Source organism: Alligator sinensis, unplaced genomic scaffold (genome assembly GCF_000455745.1).
Source record: "Alligator sinensis unplaced genomic scaffold, ASM45574v1 scaffold309_2, whole genome shotgun sequence".
NCBI lineage: Eukaryota > Metazoa > Chordata > Crocodylia > Alligatoridae > Alligator > Alligator sinensis.
Window position 1 is genome coordinate 1,422,426 of NW_005842231.1, and position 26,989 is coordinate 1,449,414.

Consider the following 26,989-nt stretch of genomic DNA (forward strand, 5'->3'; position numbering starts at 1 on the left):
CTATGCAGGGGGTCGGACTCGATGCTCTTTTGAGGCCCCTTCCGACCCTAACATCTGTGAATACTAGCAGCTTCACACAGGCCTACTTTTTTGCACTTTAATGTTTCTTTTTACAATATTTTTATGATAAAGGTATTTATTTATTTTTTTTAATTTTCTCTCTCTCTTTTCTTTCTTTTCTGTTCAGGAGCTCTTTATGCTCCTAGTGGGACACTCCCTCCTTATGCCCCACACCTGAATTTCTTTAACAGCGTTAGTTGCCCCTTCTTTAAAGAATAGACCATTTTGTTACACCGTGCATTAAAACAGTCCGTCTTTTAAAAAAAATAAATGTAGACTTTTACTTTTTCAAATATTTAACTGAGGCCTTTACTTACTATGAAAATATCTATTTAAAACATTTACCTGAAACTTTTGTTTTTTGCGGGGGGTAGGCAGAGGAGTTTCAGGGCATGAGGTTGCAATTTATATGTTGTCATTTTGACTCCCTTGTTCTTAAGATAACCCTCTGGTGAGAATGTTTGCTAAATAAGTCATAGTTAATGAGCATTTTCAGCATTGAGTGTCGCATTGAGTGTCTTGCTTATATTTAGAGAAATTTAAAAATATATAAATAGTGCCTTTCTATTGGAAAATCCCTTAGGCAGCAAAATTGACCAGTCAGAGAAAAAAAAGACTCCTGTCTGAAAGATGGTCATTAAATTTTCCTTCAGGTTTACAGCTTGAACCTACACCTTCAACATTCCTGATACATCAAGACAGAAGCAGAGGTAAGTGAAGAGCTTTCCCATTTGTTAATTTATTTCTGTGACTTTCCATTTTTCTCTGGCCACTTTTGTGAAAGGAAGATGCAGTATTGCTGTATAGCCGTGGTGATTTGCAGATTTCTCTCTTTGGATGAAAACAGATGTCACTGTTTTGCCACCATAAAATGTTTTATGGCAGCACAAATTGTGAGCAAATGTACTTCCTAGCCTTTTGTGCTGTAAGTACCAAAAAGTGTTGCTGCCACCAAAGGTAGTCACACTGCTTATTTATTACATGGCCCAGGAATTCCCCTGCAGGAAAGAGTCACTGCAGAGTAAGTGACTCAGGTATCCACGCCCGATCAGGCGGTGCTTTTGCAAGCAAGGGAACCTGCATGAGAATTCCCCTGTTGCAGATGTGCTGTGGGAATCTCCTGTGGCACATGTATATCATTCATTTCATAGAACATTGCCTTATTCAAAAATACTATTCTCTGGTTATATAATAGCCATTGGCTGCATACATGCATTCAAATGATCTGGGAGAATTTTCCCGGGTTTGTTCTCCCAGTAGAAAAAATTCATTTGGAGAGCTCTTTACAGACATTCAAGCTGAGCACCAGAGAGTCTGTGGTGCTGACACTAGTCTGCTAGGGGGCTCTAGAGCACCAAGTGCTGATGTCTAGGCAAGGGGCACAAAGTCTGGCAGATCAGTAAAGGTGGGTGGAGGGGGTTGCTGGGTCAGTGATGGGGCAGAGGAGCTGGCAACTCAGTTGAGAGGGTGGGTTTGGGTGTAGCTGGAAAAAGTTGAGACCGAAGCATACCCTCTAAGTGCTTCAGGACTCGGTATTTGCAGCCCAAAGCACTCAGAGACATTCAACCATGAATGTCTCTACACCTGTGGTTTCTCTTGGGACAGCAGCAATTCTCCCAGAGCAAATGAACAGCTCTACATAGCCATAGCATGTTTATGATAACCCTATAAAAGAGGAAATTTTAGGTTTGCTTTTACAAAACTATCAAACAAAAAAAAGTTCTTTCTTCCTTTACATGAAATACATTTTGTTGCATTGTCCAGATAAGAGAAGATATTTATATACAAAATATATCTGATAAATCTGTTTTGTCATATTAAAGGATAATTAAGATGCACTAACAGGTGTGTGAATTTTATATATTTAAAGAGTATGTGCCAACATAATTTTGATATTTTAAATGAAAGCATTTGTTTTTTTTTTTAAGTTTAAATAAGTTACTTATACTTTGACATTTTGATTCTCTTGCACTTAATATAGAATCACAGAATCATAGAAAATGAGGGTTGGAACAGATCTCAGGAGGTCACATCTAGTCCAACCCCCTGCTCAAAGTAGGACCATCCCCAACTAGATCATCCCAGCCAAGGCTTTGTATAGCCAGGTCTTACAAATCTCTAAGGATGGAGACTCCACAACCTCTCTGGGTAGCCTTTTCCAGTGTTTTACTACCCTCCTAGTGAGAAAGTTCTTCCTAATATCTAAACTAAAATTTCCTTGCTGCAACTTAAAAAATGGTTGTTGCTCCTTTTTCTGTCATCTGCCATCACTGAGAACAGTCTAGGTCCATCCTCTTTCAAACCACCCTTCAGGTAGTTGAAGACTGATGTTAAATCTCCTCTCAGTCTTCTCTTCTCTAGACTAAATAAGCTCAGTTCCCTCAACCTCTCCTCAGAATTTATGTGCCCAGCCCTCTCACCATTTTTTGTTGCCCTCTGCTGGGCTCTCTCTAATTTGCCCACATACTTTCTGTAGTGAGGGGCCCAAAACTGGACACATTACTCCAGATGTGGCCTCACAAGTGTCAAATAGAGACTAATCACTTCCCTTGACCTGCTGATGACACTCCTATTAATGCTGTCCTGTATGCTATTAGCCTTCTGGGCAACAAGGGCACACTGTTGGCTTCTATTCAGCTTATTGTCCACTATAACCTCCAGGTCCTTTTCTGTAGAGCGGCTGCTTTGCCAGTCAGTCCCCAGCCTGCACTGGTGCATGGGATTGTTCTGTCCTAAGTGTAGAATTTGTCCTTATTGAACCTTATGAGATTTCTTTTGGTCCAGTTCTCCAATTGTTTAGATCTCTTTGAATCCTAGGACTGCCTTCCAGTGTTTCTACTACTGCCCCCTGCTTGGTGTCATCTGTAAACTTTCTGAGGCTGCACTCCATCCCATCTTCCAGGTCATTGATTATATATAGTCCTTTGGTGAAAATGTTCCATAAATAAATATTAGTTAATGACTATCTGCTTTAATCACTTATCAATATTAAATGTTTTCCTTATGTGACGGGCTAGCTGGGAGTGACTTAGCCCAGGGGTTTTGAAGGGGTAAAAGATGATTGGGGGACTTGGGATTCCTTTTACTCAACAGTCAGGCCCCAGAGACTCAGCCTCCGTGTCCCCTGATTGGCCCCTTGGGTCACCTGGAGGGGGATAAAAGGGGCAGTGTGGCTGACTCAGGGGAGACCAGTGAGGGACCACAAGGAAGGAGCTTCAAAGAGCTGGCAAGAGCTGGGCCAGCGGGGTGGGAACAGTTGCCCCAGAAGCACCTGAAGGAGTTGGACGTGCAGGCAGCAGTTGGACCCTGAGCAGCACAGCATGCAGCCAGCAGGAGAGGATCCTGGAGCCCAGCAGAGAACGCCTATGAGAGGCTGCGGCCAGCAGGAGAGGCTCCCTAGCTCCAGCAAGGATCTGAGCAGCAACCTGAGAGGTTCCCAGCTCTGCTTCCAGCTTCTGCAGTAAGAAGCCAGGCGGCTTGACGTGAGGCCAGGGCTCCAGGAAGGTCAAGACCCCTAGCAGCTTGGAGTAGTACCAGTACTGGTGGCTGTGTGGTTGAGTTTCTGCCTACCATGTGGGAGGTCTGAGTTCAAGTCCCAGCTATGGTGACCTGGGGTGAGTGAAGTGAGAAGGAGAAATTCTTGTTGCAGTGGAAAGGGGTCATTGTGTTCCTCTCCCCCTCCCCTCCTGTTCCAAGGCCCTATATTCCTTGTTATTTGACGTTTTGTATTTTGTGCCTTTTATATTTCACTAACCAGTATTGTTTGTTCTGCTGTTTGTGTTTTCTATTTTGTTAACCCTGTCTTTTGTCAATGATTGTAAGTGTCTAAACTTTGTTAAATCCTGGCCACTTGGGGCATTGTAGTGTCCCCTATATCCCCTGGTTGATGCCTGTTTTGTTCCTACTACTGTTCTCTCATTAAAAGGTATATGGTTAAGGCCCCATTGGTGGTCTGGCTCTGCTCTATAGGGGAGGAGAGTCCCTACACCTCCCACAGTGCTTGTGCACCTGCTTTAATCCCTTCAATTGGAGAGGGGGTACCTCTTGGAGTACTGCCCGGGTTACACTTATATTCAGAGATGTTTAAAATATATAAATATTGTCTCTCCACTACTTAACCTCTTAGGCAGCAAAATTGACCATTTGGAGAAAAAAAAGCTCCAGTCTGAAAGACAGCTTTTAAATACGACAGGTTTACAGCTTGAGCATACACAGTGCTAAGTGTGGGAAGAGCATGGGTAGGGGGTGTTGAGCTGTGTCTTTACTATGGCCCAGAAAGGGGGACAGGAGTGTGGTCCATATTAGTTCCAGCCTGGAGAGACAAAATCAAGTGGTTATTTAAACTGCCATTAACTGAATGACTTGCTGTGGCAGGGCACTGTTTGTGCCTGCCACTTTAAGACCTGAGCCAAGCAGCCAGCAGGTGCTTGATTGCGGCAGGCATTTTAGTTCCTGGCTGCCTAGATAAACAGATCAGTTCCCTGCTGGTGGGCCAGGCAGAAACATTGCCTGACTGCGAGGCTTCTTGGAACATCCCAGAGGTAAGGGAGGAGCTGTAGGAGGCTCCTGGTCCTGGGCATGACCTAAAATTGCACCTGCTGGGAGTGGGTGGCCTGGTGGGGCTCTCAGTGGCATGGGAGCCCCCAGGAAATGCCAGGCCAGTTACCACCCCAGTGAAAGGTGGGTCGGGGCGCCATAACCCCAGCTCCCACAACTGGGTGAGTCACCTGCTAGTAGGGTCCAGAAGGCAGACCCCAGAGAGAGAGTGGGGCTAGCGACTCAGAGGCCTGATATAGAGTACTCTTGACTGGTCAGTGCTGGGGCCAGGACCATAACGGTCAAAAGGGCCAGGGGCCCACTGTGAGGGATACCCAGAGCTGAGGGCCTGGGGTTTCTGACTGGCCTTGGAGGTGAGGCCAGGCCCTTTGTGGCCAAAAGTTCCGGGGGAACCACGCCCGAGAGGGGAAATAGTTTCAGGGAGCTATGCAGCCTTGAATGAGGGCAGGGTAGGCCGCCTGAATGGCGGGATCTTAGAGGGGTCCTGACTGGAGGATTCTGGGGCCCAGTGTGAGGCTGGTGAGAGTAAAAACTAGGATGCCATCTGTGAGGCATGGGCTGTGGTGGAGGGAAGGTACGGAGCCGCAGATAGTGCCCCCTGGCATCGGGGCAAGAAAATGTGCAATCTCCCGCCTAATTAAGATCATTAATTAGATAACAACAAGGTGTGGCAGGTGAGAAGGTAGGTGTTTGGCCCAGAAACAGATGGGCAGGCCACTGGCAAATCACCCCTGAGAAGTTCCCCGGTTACACTTGCCAATCTGAAACAACAACAGAATTTTCCTGGCTCAGCAGTTTCCAGAGTGGTGTGAATTCTGGTGAAAGGACACAGTTTGCCCTCCCCACCTCTACTCCCATTGTGAGTGAACAGTAGAATGGGAGAAGAATGGGAGGACACTATTGGCTTGTGGCTGAAATTAAGAATGCACAATACAGCAGACAACAATAAGCTTTATTATAGCACCCTGCTCTCCTAATGGCCCAAGTGGTGATAATTGCTCACCAAAATCTCTAACTACCTTTGCCATCAGAGGCATAACAATGGGCTGGGTCCTACAGGGGTGAGGACCCATATTAATTTTACATGATCCATAGACGGGTGTAATTCTTTAAGCCATCTAAATCTCCTCTGCTAGAGTTGGTAAGGACTCAGTGAGACGGGTGAAGCTGAGGTGCATTGGACTAAGAAGTTAGCCTACTGGCAAATTTTAGTTTGTTCTCAGTGGTCAAGCAGCAGACAGTGGAGATAGGTTTGGGGATAAAGGACATTCCTGAAGGTAAGAGTACCTTTGTTGTGTCGCAGCTGCAGAGGCTGCTGTCAAGTCCCCCACCAGGGGGTGAATTTAGGAGCCCACACCATAGGCACTGGGCCCACTCTTTTGCTCTGAGTATCCTGAAACCATGGCCCTGCAAATGCATAATGAAGGCATTTCCAGACTTACTTGCCCAGGGGCTAGCCCAACAGGCTGTCTGGGCACCTATGGCCATTTGGCGAAAGGGAGAACAGGAAGCAGGGAGGTCCTTGGTGAGACTGTCAGAGTGTGAATGCACAGTAAAGGATCAGAGCCCTCTAGGCAGCTAGGCACCGGGTACTAGGAGAATACAGACAAGGTGGTTGGGTGGGATGACCTCTCTGTGATCAAGACCTTGTAGTGGCAGAGACGCTTACATGTTCCAATGATCCTCAGAGCTATGTTGCCCAGTTTTACACTCCTAGCAAGGTCACCTATGGTGAGCAGGCCTGAGGGGAAGTTCCAGACAAGCCACAATCCAACCCCAAGTCCTCAAGGGCAGATCAGGCAGAAGATGATGTCAAGATTTCAACAACTGTAAAAACAGAAGAAAACTGCCACAAGATGGAGGTCCCCTGTTGTCTAGGGTTTCTTCCTTGCCACCGGGCCCAGATCTCCACCTTGTTAAGATTGTGTGGTTTCTGCGTCTGTGCACCAGCTTCCTCACATTGGGAACTATCAAGCTATTGCCTCCTTTCCAAAGCAAAGTCCTTGCCCACATCCTGCTAAACTGTCTTCTACCTCTTGCTGAGGAAGTCCCACCAGAATCTGTGTAGTTTCATACCATCCCATGTGGCAATTGACATCTTTGCTGCCCGTCAGTTCCCAGAAAACTGTTGGGAACCACATCAGGACCTAGTTATGGCCTTCATGGACCTTACTAAGACCTTTGACTCAATTCAATCAAGCCTTGTAGAAAGTACTGGCCAGATTTGGATATCTTGAAAAGTACATAAAAGTCCTGAAGCTTCTCCATGATCAGATGACTGCAGCCTTTCTATGTAATGGATCGGAAATGGATCCATTTGTCATCCAAACTGGGGTCAAACAAGGATGTGTCATCACCCCAATTCTGTTCTCCATTTTTCTGATGGTCATCCTATCTTCCTTCCAGAACTGACATTGCATGCTGAATGGATGGAGGGCCCTTCAACCTGGGTCATTTTCACTCGAAGACCAAAACAACCATCAACCTTCAATATGTCAATGATTGCACCATCCTTGCACACACTGAGGAAAACCTCCAGACTCATCTTTTTGGAGAAGCCTTCTGAAATTTGGGCCTCTCTCTCAGCCTTGATAAAGTGCTCTGTCAGCCTGCCCAAGGCCATGAATATGACTCTCCTTCCCAAATTATCATTGAGGGAAAGACCCTGGAGGTAGTCGAGCATTTCTTCTACCTTGGTAGCCACCTGTCTCAGAGAGTGAACGTTGATGAAGAGATCCAGTACAGGATCCTTCTTTCGGAAATTGCTTCAGCATGTCTGTTTCTTGTGACCTCCAGAAAGACACCAAATTCCAGGTCTACAAAGCAGCCATCATCCCCACTCTCCTTTACAGATGTGAGATGTGGGTGACCTACCATCATCATCTTGAGATCCTGGAGAGCTATCATCAACGATGTCTCCAGAAAATCCTCCATATCAAATCGGAGGGTTGCTGCACAGATGCCAACAACCTTGCCAAAGCCATTGTTACCAGCATTGAGTCAGTGATCTTCGAGCATCAACTTGGCTAGACCAGACACTCTTTGTGGATGCCTGACTCTCAACTCCCAAAAGAAGAGCTCTACAACCAGCTTAGTAATGGCCTAAAGTTCATAGTGGCCAGAGGAAATGGTACAAGGGCACGTTGAAGGCGTACCTCAAGAAAATGGATGCTTACATCAAGACTTGGGAGGAGCTAGCTGCTGACCAACTCCAGTGGCGCTGCAGCCTTAACCATGTAGCAGCCTCTTTTGAGGTAAAGCATCTTGCCCTCAAAGGAGAGAAAAGAGAGCAGAAGAAGAAAAAGGAGAGGAATTCTAGCCTGCAGCCTACTCTTCCCTACAGAAAGACCTGCAACTTCTGTGGACAGACCTGTGGCTTGTAGATTGGGCTCTTAAGTCACCACAAGACCCATCAGTAAGCTGTGGTAGAGATCATTCTCAAAGGATTGCCAGCAATGGGTGGGATGACAATGGATGGTTGGCAGATCCTCTCTAGTGTTAGAATAATAGAATTATAGAAAATGAGGGTTAGAAAGGCTCTCAGGAGGTCATCTAGTCCAACCCCCTGTTCAAAACAGGCCCATCCCTGACTAGATCATTCTAGCCAGGGCTTTGTTGAGCCAGGCCTTAAAAACCTTCAAGGATGGTGATTCCACCACCTCTCTAGCTAACCTATTCCAGTGCTTCAGCACCTTCCTAGCGAGATAATTTTTCTTAATACAGGCAACCCCTGCTTAATGCAGTTTCACTTAGCGCCATTTCGTTATAGCACTAATTTGAAATACCTACCTGGTTTCACTTAGTGCTGAGCACATTTCGTTATAGCGCTCAGTGCCGGGGTGTGGAGAAGCAGTGGTAGCAGCAGGCAGTGGCAGCAAGGCAAGTGGGAGTGGCAGCTGCGGGAGCCCAGGACGAGGTGGCAGGAGCGCAGGGTCCACTCCAGCACGTGGTGCTGGAGCAGCTAGTGGGTGGGGAGGAGCAGCAGCAGTAGCAAGAAGGGATGGGTGGGCGGCAGGAGTGCAGGGTCCAAGGCCAGGGCCAGCAGGAGTGCAGGGCCTGGGCCAGTGCAAGCCGAGCCCACAGAGCTCCTCTGCCCCCACCCCCTGCAGCGATCTGGCAGTGGTGGCTCATTCCAGTCCTGGGTGCCCTGGAAGGAGTCCCCGCTGGGCAAAGCAGGGTGTGGGCGGGTGGCCCCACTGCTTACCCTGCCCCAGAGCCCTACTGCCATCTCACCATAGATCCCTGACTCAGGCCCAGCGGGCAGGGCAGCTGGGACCGTGCACTGGTGGCCGGCAGGTGCGGGCTGGCAGAGGTATTGCGGCAGAGGAACAATGAGGCCGGGAGGAGCTGATGACTTCCCTGGCAGAGCCCACGTGGTGCCTTGCTGGGAGCGCCCTGGCCAGGGCCAGCAGGAGCACAGGGCCTGGGCTGGCAGGGCCTAGCATGGGGCTGCAGGAGCGCAGGGTCTGGGCTGGCAGGTGGTGCGAAAACAATTATCATTATTTATGTTAAATCCAATGGGGAAATGGGTTTCGCTTAACGCTGTTTTGCTTAGTGCTTGGTTTTTCCAGAACCAATTAAGAGTGCCAAGCGGGGGTTACCTGTGCCCAACTTAAACCTCCCATACTGCGACTTGAGTCCATTGCTCCTTGTTCTATCATCTGCCACCACTGAGAACAGTCTATATCCTCTTTGGAACTGCCCTTCAGGTAGTTAAAGTCTGCTATCAAATCCCTCCTCAGTCTTCTCTTCTGCAGACTAAATAAATCCTAGGGATGTATTCAGATAAATGTACAGGTTCCACAGAAATGCCACAGACTTCTCTCCTGTGCAAACCTTCTCTCCTGATTCAAAACAACTTGCAGCTGTACTACCTTCTGGTAAGCAAATGTATCTCTATGCTCTGTATCCTGTCTGTCTACAACTTGTTTCTGGCACATTAGGTATCCCTTATGGTGGTTTGCAGGCTTTCTTTGTATCTTAGCCTGGGATCCATGCCTGTTTGGATCACACCATTTAGAAGTGGCAAAGACTTACTTCAGTTGATCATTTACTCTATCCTTCTGCCACTGTAATTGTTGACAGTTTCTAGTGCTTTGTTTCAGCCACATAAATGAGGATTCCACCATTTCTTTTCCCAAGGTTATTCTGCAGCATAATGGGACAGAATTTTCAAAAAGTAAAATCTTATTTAATTCACATATGTTGCAAAAATGACTAATTTAACCAAATGTTGTTAAATTAGCAAATAAGCAGTATCTGCATCTTTGGGCCCTGCTACACGTGCTTGTTAAAGCTGGATAGAAACCAGTTATAAAGTTGTTATACATTTTCAAGCACTAACCCAGTAGCTGATTGACTCTTCTTATAGCTGGATGGACATTTTATGGTGTGATAATGACTTTGCACATATGGCTGGTTTAAATGTATTGCATGGTTAACCAGTTAACTGCATAATATATGTAACATGTGGCAGGGGCCTTTGTATTTACCCCACACCCAGAAGATCATATTCTTTTGCCTGATGGTGTGCTGAGGCTGCATCTGTGCCAGACATACACTCTGCTAAGGTTGTATTTGTGCCTACCATGCCCTTGTGCCAGAATTAGCCCACCTACACAATAATGAGTGAAGCACAAATTCCTCACTTCCATCTTATTGATCATGGCTGTAAGATGAATTTAGCATTGTCCAACTCCTCCCTATAGCTCTTTCTCTTTCCTTAGAGAGTATAATATTATAGGTTGAGTAATTAATATGTTATTCTCCCTTTTAATATTCCCAGTTACATTCGGGTATTCCAGAAGAAATGCTGGTCACTATTGAGATTGTATCTTTGGGGGTTTCAACTTACTCAGCTCTATAATGAATGAAGCTGTTGACTCTTATGGATTCCAAAGTGATTGTTTGTTCTTTGGGCCTTTATACTCTGGACCAGCAGTTCTCATCTTCTTTAGCCTCAAGGCAGTTGAATTTCTGAGTTTTGAGGCACCTTAGTTGAGAATCACTGAGCTAGAATCTAAATTAAAAGAAGATAGGAAGGCGGTCCCTTCAGACTAAATAGGTTGAGAAGCAGTGCTCTAGCTGGTGCAAGGTAAGGGAGGCAAGGGCGGGACCTAACGGTGCCATGCCCTGTTCTTTCCATTCTCTGCCCCTCCCCACTCCCAATCTCTACCTGTGAAAGGGCAAGTGTGGCCCCTGCCACTGAGGCTGTTCCTGCATGGTTTCACACCTACAGGCTTTCCCATGGGCCCCAAGAGTGTGAGAAGAGTAAAGGGGACAAGCTAGGCTGCAAAATATGTCCACCCACCTGCAGCAGTGTTTTCTGCTGGGAGTGTACGGGTAGTTGGCATAGGGGCTGTTGGCCCTTCTGTCAGGGAGGGGCAGCAGCAGTCCTGAGAAGAAGTAGCTGCAAACACTGAGTTAGGGCAGGCACAGGACACTGGAGAGGGGGAGGAGAGCACTTGCCTTCTTTCACAAGGGCTGTGCAGTGTGGTACCCTGAAGCAAAAAGACTCTCATCAAAGGCTCAGAGTATAACCTCATTAAGAATGCATATGGGGACAGTATAACCTGAAGAGTTTTGAAGTCTTGGTAAATAATTCATTTTTTTCTGAAAAATGAGCGAAGTTAATTAGTTCTTGTGGAATTGCCAGACAGTGGGCATTAAAAGTTTATTATAATGCTTTGTCTCTTGGATAAGGAAAAGAAGTATACAGTTTACATCAAGGGCAGGCAATTATTTTGGGTGGAGGGCTGCTTACCCAGTTTTGGCAAGCTGTGGAGGGCCACATGGGTAGCCCTGCCCCTTGACAGGTGCCCCACCCCCTGGCCACCATCTTGGGACCAATGTCCCAATGTCTCAGGGCCAGCACCGGTGGGGCCCAGAGCAGGGCACAGGCTGGCAGGGGTCTGTGGAGCAGGGCTGGGCTGCAGCTGCAGGGAGAGCGGGGAGCTGGCCCAGCTCCATAGAGCCACTGCCGGCTGGGACCCTGTACTCCTGCTGCCCTGCTCTGGGCCCTGCCGGCGCTGGCCCTGGCCCTGGGATACCGGTGCAGGCCCCATGCACCTGCTTACTCTCAGTGCCCCCACTGCCCTGTGGTACAGGCGGGGGGCAGAGTGCAGCCCCAATCCCCTGCTCCCTGGCAGGGAACAAGCTGGTTCTGAGCATGGGGAAAAGTGGCCCCTCCACTGCCTGGCCCTGCCCCTCCAGCCGGAAGACCCAGCAGGGGCTTCTGGCCTGGGACCACGTGGCTGCCCCAGCGCCGGAACCTCAGGTAAGGGGCAGGGGAAAGGGCAGGGAAGGAGCTGGTGCTGAGAACGGGGAAAAGAGGCCACTCCCCCACCCCCTGGCTGACGCTCCCTGCTGCAGCCACTCGCAGCCTGTGCAGGGCTGTCCTGAAGAGGCACAGGCAGCCCCATGTGGGCTGCAAGTGGCTGCAGCACAGGGTGCCGGCCACGGGGTGGGCGAGGAGCTGCTTTTCCCTGTGCTCAGCACCATCTTGTAACCCAGCCCCATGCTGGCTCCAGGCTCACCTGTTGGGGCTGTGCTGTGGCAGCAGCAGCTGTGGCCCCCCTGCTTGCTGTGTCAGGCAGTGTTTGCTGCTGCTGGCTGCCCAGAGCTTGTGCAGAGGTTTCTGGCCTGGGACCACGTGCCTGCCCCGGCGCTGGAACCTCAGGTAAGGGCTGGGGGGAAGGGCAGTGAATGAGCTGGTGCTGAGCATGGGGAAAAGTGGCCCCTCCCCTGCCTAGTGGCCGGCGCTCCCTGCTGCAGCTGCACACAGCCCGTGTGGGGCTGTCCTGAGCAACACGCAGCCTACTGGGGCTTCTGGCCTGGGGGGCGGAGTTAGGCAGGCCTGCTGTTGTGGGAGCCCTGCTGCAGGGCTTCCCCTGGGTCCTACTGCCCCTGGTTCCTGTCATTTTTGACAGGAACCAAAGTCAGATAAATATTAATTTTCTAAATTTTTTAGGGGTCCCATGGGCCAGATAGAATGGCCTTGTGGGCTGGATCTGGCCCACAGGCCATATTTTTCCCACCCCTGGTTTACATGCAGAGTTGTATAGTCAGTCATTCCTAACTTATTTACTATTTTTTGAATGTAGCAAAAGGGTTCTTTGTTACTAAGGTATTTTTACTTTAGAGGTTAGAAAATTTAAATGTCTGAAAAAATATACACACATATGTAAAAATATTTTGGCTCTCATTAACAAATGGAGCTAATTTCTAATTGCTTGCAATCCTTCCACCTGTTGTTTTTGTTACTAATAACCACTGCTTTTGTTGGTTATCAAATTTGGTTCCTGTCATTTTTGACAGGAACCAAAGTCAGATAAATATTAATTTTCTAAATTTTTTAGGGGTCCCATGGGCCAGATAGAATGGCCTTGTGGGCTGGATCTGGCCCACAGGCCATATTTTTCCCACCCCTGGTTTACATGCAGAGTTGTATAGTCAGTCATTCCTAACTTATTTACTATTTTTTGAATGTAGCAAAAGGGTTCTTTGTTACTAAGGTATTTTTACTTTAGAGGTTAGAAAATTTAAATGTCTGAAAAAATATACACACATATGTAAAAATATTTTGGCTCTCATTAACAAATGGAGCTAATTTCTAATTGCTTGCAATCCTTCCACCTGTTGTTTTTGTTACTAATAACCACTGCTTTTGTTGGTTATCAAATTGCCCAGCTGTCCTGTTTTTTCATGACATATAATCCTCTTGATAATGTTTTTTCCCTATTAGAATAATTTGGTATTGGCTAAGTAATTGTATCCCATATGGCATATTTACTAGATTTTATTTTATTTTGAAGCATCTGCAAAACGGAGCTACTCCAAAGAGATGATCCCATATATTACCCATAGGTCAGCAGACATAACTTCTGTTTCATCCAGGATCCATGGGCCACTAGATGCAACTCCAGTTTTATCCACACTCCTTAATGTATCTTCAAGACCGAGCATACCATCAGGTAACTCAAGAAGCTAATTCTGCCTATGAGAGAGGGAGATCTTAGAACAGAGCCATTTCCATTTTTATTTGATGAAAAAAATTACATAATGGGCTAGGTCCACGTGGTACGTGCAAGAAATGGCATTTGGACTTACTGTTCTTTGTGGGATAGCTATGCCAGAAGAGGTAGAGAGGTCAGTAAGAGAGACATTTTGTGCATTCCATTTGATTTTTAAATCCTAACAACATTTAAAACTGCATGCAGATAGGGCCATAGATATTAATGCATGTTTTCTAATGAGGATTTGTTAATTTTGACAATTGGAGTTTTTTCCAGTGTGCTGCTTATTTTTCTCAGAAGTGCAGTGTGGCTAATTTAATTCTAAAACCAAATTTAATTCTAAAGGATTAAAACAGAACCTTTTTGGAAGTGATTATGCTTTTCTTTGCTGTTTTTGTGTTAAAGTACTAATCTGTTGTACTTTATCTGATTTTACATAGCACATGCAGGGATGGAAACTCAGTCATCAGCGTGGAAGAGAAGGATAATAAACAAAAAGTCTTTCATTTCTCAGAGCAAGGGACTTAAGGGTAACTGTTTTCCTTATTAACAAAATACTTCTAGAAAACTCAACCTAAACTGAATTGTGTATTCTTGTCAGCATTGCGGAAGGATTTCAGTTTTATAATCATATTTGTCTTAAAATGTTTTACCTCCTTTCCTTATATCATTATAGATTACTGTGAGAACATACAATACTAAATTACTAAAATAGAGATTTTAAAAATAACCACTTTCACTCAGTTTATGCACCAGTTTATTGCCATTGTACATGGCTATGGAAGGAACTTATAGGCAGAACTGATCAAGCATTTTCTTGTGAATAGCTTGTCAAAAAATACTAATTTTCAAAACCCCCCAAATATCTCATTTAAATATTTCCATTTGGATTAACTTCTGACAGAACAGTGTTCCCACATAAGTTTCTGTTGGAAGCCTGCCTGCTTTTCTGTCAGCTTACCTTTCAGGCTGCTGGGGAGCAAGAACCAAACACTTACATTTCATTTAAATAAATGTATACAGTCTGTATTTACATTACATACAGTATATATTTTAACAGTTAATCAAATACAGTGTTCTATAGTGCTATGAGTCAGCTGTGTTGTATCCTGAAGTGTCTCATTATACTTAGCCTCAGGACTGATTCTGGGAGCTCTTTCAAAAACTCCCCAAAACATTTTTTGGAATAAAACAATTTATGGATCAGTTCTGCAGCGATTTCCTTGACTGTTTCAGTGAGCAAGTAGAATGGATTGCCCTGGGCTCAGACTACTATGTAGACTGTGGAGTTGGGAGTTTTCTAGAGAAGACCTGTCTTGTGCATTGCCTTGAGGCTAGACTTGAGGATTTCCATGTTCCCTGCTGTGGAACCAGGATCCCAGGAACCCTGTGGATTCTTAAGGCTTCCAACTATTTCAGAATTGGGAGTATAGCTGGCCTTGAAGTCCCAGCTGAAGCCAGTATTTATAGAATTGTAAGTGGCCCTGTCTTAGAGACTGGAAGCTGAAAGTCTAAGAATGGCTTCTGGCATCCCTGGCTTGGAGATAACCCTACCATGTAAACTGTCTTGCACCAAAAATCCCAAACTTCCATAATTCTTGGCTCATTAAGTCCCATAGGAGGAGAAACAATCAGCCTTGACAGTTTTGTGGTGGAAAGGACTATCTGGACTAGCAAGGGGCCACTGAGAACATTCAGAATATCCAGAAAAGAAATTTGAGACTCTGGGAGGGTTGGGGGCTAGGGAGGTGAGGGGGGTAGGTGCATAGTTAACAGAGTTCTTCAAATTTGTCCTCAAAGGCTTGTACCAGATGGTAGGAAGTCAGGAAATTGTGGAGGGAATGGGGAGAACTACTTTTTCTCTCCTGGTGCCATGTTAAAGGCAGGAGAAGCAGAAGTATCAGTAAAGGAATGAGTAAGGGAGTAGAGAGAAACACTTGTAACTATGTGGGACAACAACCCATAGAAGTGAATAGAGAAGGAACTTGTAGGTTTCACTGGGGTGCTGTTTACTGCCAGGGCTCAACAGTGATTAGTATGAGGCGCCTGGCAGATGTTCAGTGAAAGATGTGATGGGATCTGATCTGTAATCCCAACGATCATAATAACAATCCCATACTACATGTGCATGGCAGGAGGTGTGATTCTGGGATTGGGGATCAGAACCTAATTGTGCCCTCTAGCTAGTGAGAGGGGAGCCCAGGATCATGATTAACTTTTGATCATGATCCCAGGCTCCCCTTGCACTGGCAGTTAGCAAGGTGGGTGCCTGGTGTGTCCAGCTGAGAGTGCCAGTCAGCTGATGGGCACTCCCAGCCTCAGGAGCACACTAGAGCCCTTCACTCCAGTGCACTCACAAGGCTGGGAGTGCCAGTCAGCTGATTGGTCACATATTCAATTTAAGACTTGATGGGAACCAGCCACAAAGTTATTACTAATGGCTATTAGTTATTACTGATAACTTTATGGCTTATTCCGTGTTTTATCACACTATTAATTACATGAATGTGTGACCATGTTACTACTTAATGTGATTACCTGGTTAATCACATCTTAAGTGTAATGTCTGCCAGTGTCCTGAGATATGATAAGCAAGCCCAATGATTAAATGTTTTTTCCTCATGGGGTGTGCTAGGCTCTGGATGTGTGACTCTGAGGTTAGCTGTTTTATACAGCAAAATAAATGTTTGAATTTATTCAAATAAATTAATCATATGGTATACCAGCATCATTTAAGACTGATCTTTATATTATAGTAAGCTTATTGAATATCTTACTATGTTTTTTTTTACAAAAGTTTACCCTTTTTATTATCTTAAAGTATAAAATACCATAGCCTGATGTATTTGATAGAAGTATTGGTTTTGGTTTTAGGATTGTTGGGTTCCTTACCAACTCCTCAGAAAACTGAAATCGTAAGTAAATAGAACTTATTTAGAAATACATAACCATTCACTTGAACTGTTTTCAGATGCTCAAATAAGTTAAGTGAATTAAGATAGGTTTCTTAAACAATAGACTAAGCCAGGGGTGGGCAACTGTTTTATCTGTAGGGTCACTTAAGTTTTGGTGAGGTGCCGAGGGCCCCACACACAATTTTTTAGAAGATATCATTTTAACAAATTATATATATAAAACAATTCATATACTAAAAATCAAATATCTACTATATTTTGTTTAAAAAAAATGTCTTGATTTCTACTTTTTTGAGTAGGCAATTGCATAACAGCTCAAAATAGTCGTCTTATTCTTGTATAGTGGGTGGGTGGGGGGGGTGTGTATGGTCGGGGGGGGTGGTGCTTGTGCACTAAGTCCCAGGAGCTGGCCAGGGCTAGGGGAGGAAGGTAGGGAGCAGAGGGCTCATGTAACAGAGCATATCCAGGCAGTGTGGTTCAGATGCATTCTGCCCCTCCCAATTGGCGCACTGCTGCCCCTGCAGGACTCCAAATAGGGTGGAGCCCTGCCTGCTCCTGTCTGGGGCACCCATGCCCCCAGCCTCAGCCCCAGCTAGTGTGCACAGCTTCCTGGCAAGCTGCTCCTTGTGCACTTGCAGCTGCCCAGGTACTGAGAGCTGAAGTTGGAGTTGGAGCCCAGGTGTGCAGGCTGCCCAGGCAGGAGTGTGTGGAGCTCAGCCACATGCAGAGCACTGCAGGAACAGCCATGGGCTAGATTCAATTAGTTGGTGGTCTGAATCCTGCCCACAGGCTATATTTTTCCCACCCTTGGACTAAGCTATTCAATTGGGTAATTTTGGAATGTTTGGGGTTTCATATTTGGATTTTCTATTTTAGAAGATACACATATTTTTTCTTGAGTGCAACCTGTACCTTTCCCCTCCAAATTGGGAATGGCGTATTAAGCAAGGAAACTGATTTTCTCCCTAGGATGGAAGCAGCCTGCTTTGATTCCTGCTCCAGTTCAGCAACTGTGCCATTACTATTCTGTCAGTTGAGGGGTTCATTTAACTAATATCACATTGTTCTTCACTCCACACTTGTTAATGATTGTCTTTCCTTTTTAATAGCTTGATCAAACCAACCTTTCTTACAGCAATTTTGCAGTCTGCTGACTGCTTATGGTCTCTCTCTTCCTATTGAACAGCCCTTGAAGACTCTTTAGCTCTTCCTAAAGTCATAGATCCACCCATGGAGACCAGTCTTCAGCAACAGCTAGGGTTTTAGTTAACCAGGAAAGGGAGGGTTAATCAGCTAACAGCTAGGCTCTATACATACTCTGTGCAACCATAACTCTGGAAAAATATTTTTTTCTTCATTTTACCTTTCAAAAACAAGATGTGCATTATATTCTGGAGCATGTTGTATGCAAGAAAATACAATATTAAAGTTGTTGTCAATCTAGAGCAGGATTATAGTGCTTCTATTTGTTGCCTTTCTCTGCTCCTCCACAGTAGGAGCTAGCTCTGTTGCAAGAGAAAAACTAGCTGATGTGTTTATGGTGCCCAGAATGTGTTTTATAAGAAAACCATTACATACTATGAGATGGAGAGTTCAGATCTTACATTCTGGAAAATATGGGAAAAGAGAAAATATCTCCTGAGATTTGAATTGGTCAGGCATAGATCAGTCAACATAATTTTATGGTGAGACTGAAGCTGTAAATAGACATCTCATTTAAGATGGGCCTCACATGTTCTCAGGTTTGACCTGAATCAAAACAGGCACAGTAAACACATCTTAACATGCACTGCTGTTCCTCTGCCAATAGGCAGCGGGTGAGAGCGCACAGCCTGGACACCTTGTTGCTGTACTGATTTGCAATAACCCTGCAGACACACACAACCATGTCTAGGAAAAAAATGTTAGTACATTTTATCCCCTGTATTTCAGACTTGAAGTTGGACAATGGATTTGTCCCAAGGTGATTCTACAGATGTACAAAAGTCTTTCACCCAAGACAAATTCCATGTCTGTTTACAGCCTGAGGCATGAAGACATTTCCTTTTGAACTAAAAGACAATTTTTAACAACCAGTAATCCAGGGAAGCTATTGCTTTTTTCTTGTCATTAGATCTGATGCACCTGGCATATCTGCAAGGGGTTTGGCCCACTGTTTTTTTCAGGTGACAAACACTAATGTGAATATACTTGACTGTACACTTGGTTTCCAGATTAGAGTTAAGTTTCTCTTTGATTTAATATTCACATGGAATACACTCTTGAACTTCATGTGTTTCATGCATGCCCGAGCAGATTCTTTTGACCACCAAGGTCTGTTGGGGGCAGCACCTTTGTCCTCGATATCTTCCTGATCCTCACTGTGCCTGCCTCTGTTCTACCAGGCATTCTCGTGCGGCCTTAGCCCGGACTATCGATCTTGCCTGTCCCAGGCTTGTGAGTGGACCTCAAAGGCTACCCTGGCTGACGTCCGGGGATCCCCTTAACTCGCCTGCCACGACTCTGAATGGAACTTCAGTGGAGGGGTTCCCCTTCGAGGCAGCCTCCAGAGTCATTGTGCCTCTTGGTGGGCACTCACAGGGCTCCGACCTCCCCTACACCCTGGCCACTCGCCACTTTCGGTCGCAGGTCTTCTGGCCCTTCTGTGTCCCTGGTTCCACTCAGTTTCTTACCCAGCCTCCCGTGGCCCTCCAGCCACGAGTCCCAGTGTCCCTGGGTTGCAGCTCAGGCGTGAAGGCTTCGAGGACCTTGGTGCTAGATTCAACTATCCTGTATCCCTAGTGCCCTATTCCACCCACCCTCTGACGTAACGTGCGATCCCCACCACCGTGACTGCCGGAGAGATGCGACCGGTGGACCAGGAGGCCACAAAGGAATAAGGAGTGCCCTTAGCCTATGGGCCCTGTGTTTTCCCCGTGCTTATGTGTCCCAGCTCCGGTTGCTTGCCTCACTCAGGGCTCCTATCTCTCCCCTAGGCTAACCCTACTCGGGTATGGCATCCCAGTCAACTCTTCTGGGGGATGTTGTGGGCCCATCCGCTGGTTAACCGTCCCTGCTTGGGGTCTTCTGCCGCACCCCGCGGCTATCCCCGTTGGGGCTCCCGTCGGCCCCGCCCTCGTTACCTCCTCTCCGGGCTTCCCTGTAGTTGCTCTTGCCTCCTCAGCACTCATCTCCTCCTCTGCTCTTGCCACTCACCGCTGCTCCCATCGTCAGCTTCCCTGCCGGCTCTTCTGCCGGGCTCCCTGCCGGCTTGCCAGTCGGCATCCCTGCTGGCTTGCCGGTCAGTGCCTCTGCTGGCTCCACTGCCAGCTTCTCTGCCAGCTCCACTGCCGGTGTCTTTGCCGGCTCCGCTGCCGCTTTCTCTGCCAGTTCCACCCCCGTCGTCCCGGGCTGCCTAACGCAGCGGCTGCGCCCTTTGGGGTATGGGCTTCCCTGCCGAGCCTCTGCTCACTGGCTTTCCTCCTGTGCCTCCAGGGCCGCCTTTTGTTTCCGCTGGGTGGCGTCTCCAGCTGACGTCACTTGGCCCCAGCTGAATATGAACGCGGCTGATGAGCCGCGTGGGTGGTTCCTCTGCACGTGCCTTCTCACTCCTTTCGGCCCCTGAAGATGGTAAGTTGGGGCTTTCTTCTATTTTGGGTTGGGGTTCTCCTGTAACCCCGGCACCCCTGGGACACTCACTTACAGGCATGAAGGAAGGAGTGGGCCCAGTCATTCCTCAGTTTCTTCTTACCATACATTGCAGCAAGGGGGAGCCCCTGCTTTTCTAGATATACACTATGCTAGTATTTGTGTTGATTCCGACCCTTAGCTGGTAGTATTAGTATTTTTGCCTGTTGGCAAAAAACAGTTGCCGCCACCACCACCACCAAACAAACCCTTTCTCCTGTCCAAAATACTTTTTTATTAAGATAAGCAGTTTATAGACTAGTCCTCTGCTGTGTGTTTAACTACCCAACAGGAGGAGTTCTTATAAGACACAGCAGAGTTCTGAGGGTTCAGAAATTGCCCCAGGTAAGGTGCTCTGGTGCCATTGACAGAAGCACTGAGCAGTGTTTTATGTGTTGTTCTTTCCCTGTAAGGATTAAGAAGGGAAGAGATCCATGACAAATGTTTTTTTCCTGGAGTACTCTATGCAAGCTGTAATAAAAGGAAGGGGATAGTTTGACCTTACGGTTTAGTCAGTCTCCCTCTTAATAACCCAGGATTCCCCTCAGATCCTATTGTATGTTGACTCAAAGATTCCAGTTGTGTACATCCACGTCAGCATTAAAGGAGCAGGAAGGAGCATGACTTCAGAGGTGAACCAAGACATGTCATCCTTCCTGTTGGCTAACAAGATAAGACTAAACAATATCTGACTCCTCTTGTGTGCAGCCATCTTCACACCAGCCAGATCTTCTGTCCTTTCAGGTTAGATCCTTTTTCCCATCGAGGCAGCATAGGCCAACCCACACTAAGTATAGCTTCAAATCATGGAAAGGCAGGAGGATAGTGATGAGGGACACCTTCTAATAAGGGCATTCCCACTGCAATTTCCTCATCTTTTTCCAGTAAGGTGATTGTGGCCTCTCAGATGCCGTGATGCCTGCCTCAGATGATGACCCTAGTGCCTTCTGCAACAGTATTAAGCATATGATGGATATTCTAGATATATTGCAGAAAGCAGGGCAGGAGATACTTCACAAGCTTCTGGATTCTTGCACCTTTTTATACCCAGCAGGCTTGTCATATTAATAAATGAGAGGGACTGTTGGAGCTGGCAGAAGACCTCTGGCACATGCTAATGTTAATCCTGTGAGCTCAGAGTCACTTCCAAGGTAATCTGGATACTTATATTCCTTCTCATTACAAGGATTGCTTTTAGTACCTACTGTCCAAGAAAGGTCAAAGCAGTTGGGTCCTCATAAAAATATACATAGGGAGAAACTCAACTTAGTTCAGCGGTAAGTATTCTATTTTGCTAACCTCTAGGTGTTTGTAGTTAACTACCCAGAACTTCTATCTGAATTGGAACAACTATATCATTTTGTGGACAAGTTATCACTGGAATACAGAGAAGAACTGAAAACTGTTATGACTCAGAGATGAGAGAGAGGTCCTTGTTGGTCTAAGGACATAGGCAGACAAGTTATTTGGGTAGACGTGATATCTTGTATTAGACCAACTAAATAGTTGGAAAAATTGTTCTTTGCAAGTTTTGGGGCACAAACACCCTTCTTCAGGCATAGAGAGAGACTGCTTGTGAATTGTGTGCTCTCCTGCATAGAATAGAAGCCAATATGCAAAATGCAGGTCTGTGAAAATGCAAATGCATGGTAGTGAGGATCAGAGGTATGAGACGCAATAGGTGAGAGACAAGTGGGGATGGGGAGGGAATGTTGAACTGGTGACAGAAGAATGTAGCTGGTAAAATGCAGACGGGTTACCTGGGGTTATCAGATGGCACAAAGGTTATAATGTAGCATAAATTAAATGTCTATATTTAGTCCGTGATTTTTTTATATCCAGTAGATTTCTGAAGTGAAGTTTGTAGGCTTGTCTACAAAATGTATTTTGTAAATTCCCTTTGAAAATTAGAACTCAGAGATTGGAGAGAGAGTGGTTTTTGAAAAGTGTGCACAGGTAATTGTGTACTTTTGTCTTCGATAGATTTCTGATGCACGTTCATTCTGGTAAGTAGTTGTTGTTTGGTTTCTCCTACATATTTTCCATCAGGGTATTTAGTGCACTGGATAACATATATTACAGGTACAGGTGTAAGATCCAGGAATGGTGATAGTTCTGTTGTGGGGTGTAGTTATTGTGGGAGTGATGGAGATGTGTTGGCAGGTTTTACATTATTTGTCCTGGCCTAGTCTAGATCCATTTGGTGTGCTTTGGGCCATAGGAAGTTTGCTTCTGGTGATGAGGTTGGTGAGGTTCAGTGCTTGTTTAAAGGTTAGGATGGGTGGTTCTGGAAAGATCTCTTTAAGAACTGGGTCTTCTTCTAGTATGGGTTGCAATTGTTTGAGGATTTTCCATATAGGTTGCAGGGAGGGATGGTATGTTATAATTAATGGTGTGTAATTCGTGGGGATTTTCTTTTTGTACTGCAGCAATTCTTCACGTGGTATCTGGGTGTCTCTTTCAAAAGTATGATCTATCTCTCTGGAGAAGTGTCCTTGTTGGGTGAAAGCTTTCAGGATTTGTGAGATGGTGATCAGTGAAAATTCAGTGGTATCGGAGGGCTTGGACATATATTACAACTTTCTTGGTGTGTTTAGGGTGATTCCTGGTTTGGTATAGATATGTATGTTGGTCTGTGGGTTTCTTGTACATGGTGGCTTGTATTTTACCATTCTGTATATTGATCATAGTGTCTAAAAAGAAAATGTTGGTGCTGGAGTAGTCAAAGAATAGTCTGATGGAGGGGTGATGGTTATTGAATTTGTGATGGAAATCAAGCAGAGACTGCAGGTTTTCAGTTCAAATGATGAAGATATCTATATAACTTAGGTATAGCATGGATTTGATGGTGTAGTTCTTGAGGAATTCTTCTAGGTGGGCCATAAAAAGCTTGGCATATTGTGGAGCCATTTTGGTGCCCACAGTTGTGCCTATGATCTGGAGGAAATGTTGGTTATTGAATTTGAAGTTGTTGTGTGAGGATGAAGTGTATAAATTCAGTAATATCTTTGGGTCTGTACTCTGAGTTGTAATCTTACTCCTGTTGATATGTAAGGCAAGCTTAGATGACATTCTGGTGTGGGATGTTGGTATATAAGTTGTTGACATCCATGGTGGCTAGGAGGGTATTGTTGGGAAAATGGTCTATGTTTTTAAGTCTTCGTAGGAAGTCTGTTGTGTCTTAGACACAACTTGGTCTTTGGATGACAAGAGGTTTTAGGATGGATACAATGAAACCTGTATTTCCTCAGTTAGGGTTCCATGGTTGGTTATTCTAGGAACACATCTGTGATAATGTAGAGCCTTTGGAGATTCCCAGAAAGGTTCTGATAACAACTGAGGCCTTTCCTTAAAGAGTAATAAATATTTTAATTAAAAATGCATGTGGTCTTCCTTTTATCGGGGGACTCCAGTAGGATTCTTTTTTGGGGGGCCCATACATTCCAGTGCAAAGAATGAAGCAAACGCTTCCTGCAGGCAGAGTACTGTTATGAGCCTCAGAGGGACTAAAAACTGTGGAGAAACAAGCAGAGGTTTCAGTAAAAATGACCCTCTATTTCTTCCTCTGCTGCTGCATATATTTGCATTTTTCACCAGACAACAGGTTTGATACCAGTTTGGAGAGTGTGATTGAAACACTGGAGCACCTTTCCCTTTCCTTCCCCATGTTGAAAACTGGCTCCTACTTTCAGAAAGCCTAGACTCAGAACATCTCAAACTAGTGGGTGCTGGAAATGTCAAGAGTTGTATTAATTCCAGTCCTTTTTGTGTGATGGTGCTCATGAGATGCTGCTAAAACTAGCAGTGGATTTTTTTCTACAACGTGGAGCAGTAGCATAAGTGCACTAAGAATTCTCATCCCAAAGAGGAAAGGGGCTTAGATTCCTGTTTTGAACAGAATTCATATATTGTTTCAAGTTCAGGAAAACAATTTTGCCTTCATAATTCTCTCATTAGGTCCTCAAATATAGATTTATAGCTCTTTAAAGCTTAGGGTGTCCCTTGATAACATTTGTTTTAGTAATATTCAGTTATATGCTTAATAATAAGCCTACACTGAGGGAGTTTATTGTATTATAGTAGTCTCAAGCACCTTATTCATTACAGCAACTGTAATTCCAGAAGGGGGTCATGTGTCAGCAACATTTGCAAATAACTTCCCTCTTCCCCAGTGAATTTTCTCACTCTTTTGTGGCTAGATTTCTTAAGGGTGAGACCATCTCATATTTTTACCAAGTTCAGGAATTCCTTCCCTCTTGGGACCTCACAATACTGTTAATAGACTGATGAATCCTTCTGTTGAGCTTTTAACAATCTGTTCCCTATATTGCCTATCAATGAAAGCTGCCTTTGTAGTAATTGTCACATGAGTATGAAAAGTACAGGAGATTTACATCTTCAGGGTAGATCCCTCTTAAGTTCTGTCTCAACAGAATAGGATTGCTCTCAGTGCCCATCCCCATCTTGCCTCAGGTTGCCTCAGACTACCAATTTATGAACCAATTTATTCCTCTCTCACTATTCTTCCCCAAGCTTGGTTCAGCTTCAGAAACTGTATATACTTGATGCAGCAAAGACATCACAACTCATTGTAGTAGAGCTCAGGGAGCCTCTGCTACCTATCTAGAAAATGGTCTTATTTTTTAAATTTATTAGGTAGCTTTGGGGAGTTTGGTCTACACATTCACAAGATATTTTTCCTTCGGTAAAGGTTTCCACATTGGATGCCTGGCATGGTAGGGTAGCCTGTTCAATCACTGGCTAAGTGGAACTCCTACTTTCTTCTCTCCAGTATACATACAACTGCTTGTTAGTTTCCAGGACTTGAATCCTTTTGGACAATCCCTGGGAGAAAAAAAGGCAAGTAACTGGGTTTTTTTGGGGAGATACACAAATAAAAATTAACTTTATATATTTATGTAGTGTTTCCATACATGAAAATGAACACTGAGGGAGTTTATTATTGTAGTCTCAAGCACCTTATTCATTACAGCAACCTTAGTTGTTAGTTAGGCTCTCACTTAAAAATATGATGTGGTTTTAAATTCTCTATGTTCTGTAGTTCTATAAAGTACAGCAAAACATTTGTTTTACTTTCAGGAACCACTCTGTATTTCTGGGAAGAGTTACACTCTGCTGAGCTCAAGGTCTTCAGAAACAAAAAGGAGCTGAACATTTAGTAATATGGGTCTGGCTTAAAATCTTTTTTGTAGCATAATTCAGTAACTACAAACTTAAATAAAAGGGCCATTGTCATTGCACTATAGTTTGAAAATCATGCTACTTTATATATCAGTGTGCAGGTTTGCATCTTGGTCCCATTTTCACAATTGTGGAAGAAAATAGGGGAAAATGTCAGTTACAAAAGACAGAACATATTGTACAAAAGCTGAAGTTTGTTACCTTTCTCCAGCGGGCTTATTTTTTTCCCAAGGTACACAGACTAGTGTGCAACATCTAGCTGTGCCACATGCTTGCGAACATGGCTGCTCAGCAGGGAATGAAAAAGGCACAAGCCAATTGATGAGTGTCTCACAGTATTGTCTCATAGTACAGCTACTATTACATATATTCTCACATGACTGAGATGTTGCATAAGACTTTTTTCCTGATCATTATGATGCACATTGGCCCATTATTTGTAAATTATAGTAAAAGAAATGTTTCAACAAAAGGAGGTCAAGACTTTGCCTGTGAATTATATGGATGCTTTAGTGGACAACATACTAATTTTGAAAGTCATAAGTTTGTAATGTCCACACCAGTCTGTTTTGTGGAATCTGTTTTGGAGATGAGGACCAGCCAGTGTTTTCTGGTTAGAATTTTCATCAACCAATCTCAGTTCCTGGAAAGGCAAAGATTTGAAACCCTCAAAAGCAATGTCTAAAGGGTAGTTGTTCTGCTTCCTTTGTCGTGTTTATGATACCCATGCATGCATACACACAAGCAAGCAATCTACATACACAACCCACTGAAAGAGCATGTCATCACTCCACATTTTTAAGCAGAGGAAGTAACTTTTAAATTGATACATAATTCAGACAAAATAATCATTTTTTTCCCCCACCACAATCTGTTAAATTTGTTAAGGACAAAATACCCCAGGTACATAAGCCCCATTTTTCTTAAAGGTTAAAAATAAGTACAAGCAATTCCAAGCCCTATAACAAGTAAGGACAATATGCTACAAGGTGTCTTGCATTGCTCCGAATTACACCTGAGTTAGCAGATAATTCCCCAGTAGAACTACCAAATGTGGCGTGGATCTGAGCACACTACTATCCAACTTCCACTCTATACAAAACAACTTGCCTCTTTTTCATAAATGTTTTGCAGGGAGTAGCAGACCATGGTAATGCATGTGGTGTTCACTGTGCTAGCGTACAAACGATTTTAGAGGCAAATGCCATCTTTCTTTCAGGTTCCAAATGCACATTCCACCACCATTCTGAAATTGCTATGAGTGTAACTGAATGGCCTTCATGGCACCAGGTTAACTGGATATGGCTTCATCAGCCATGATAGTAGAGGATAGGTGGGGTCCCCCAAAATAATGGTGGGCACCCATGACCCTTCAGCTTCTTTTATATGGCTGATGTAGATACAGAACAGCAACTATAACTTTACGTTTAGGTAGCTGAGCCAGACAACTGCATCAGGAAGCAGCAGAGTATGCCACCGTGACACCTTCATATTTGTGGATCAGGCATTGAGTCATTATATGTTCCACCTTTCCATGGTCTGTTCTGGGTGACCACAGTTGCACAGTGGAGTTTT

At 44.9% G+C, this 26,989-nt stretch overlaps 1 protein-coding gene across 1 annotated transcript in view; it reads left to right on the plus strand.

Annotated features, from left to right (window-relative positions):
- Window positions 1-25,455, plus strand: part of CCDC7 (coiled-coil domain containing 7) — a gene marked incomplete at its 5' end in the record, with an annotated part of 170,022 nt that extends 144,567 nt beyond the window's left edge. The window contains 5 exons of the mRNA XM_025208476.1: window positions 714-770; window positions 13,431-13,589; window positions 14,072-14,161; window positions 16,506-16,546; window positions 25,313-25,455. Of these exons, the coding sequence (XP_025064261.1) occupies window positions 714-770; window positions 13,431-13,589; window positions 14,072-14,161; window positions 16,506-16,546; window positions 25,313-25,384 (419 nt within the window). The remainder of the gene's footprint in view (window positions 1-713; window positions 771-13,430; window positions 13,590-14,071; window positions 14,162-16,505; window positions 16,547-25,312) is intronic.
- Window positions 25,456-26,989: the final 1,534 nt, after the last annotated feature.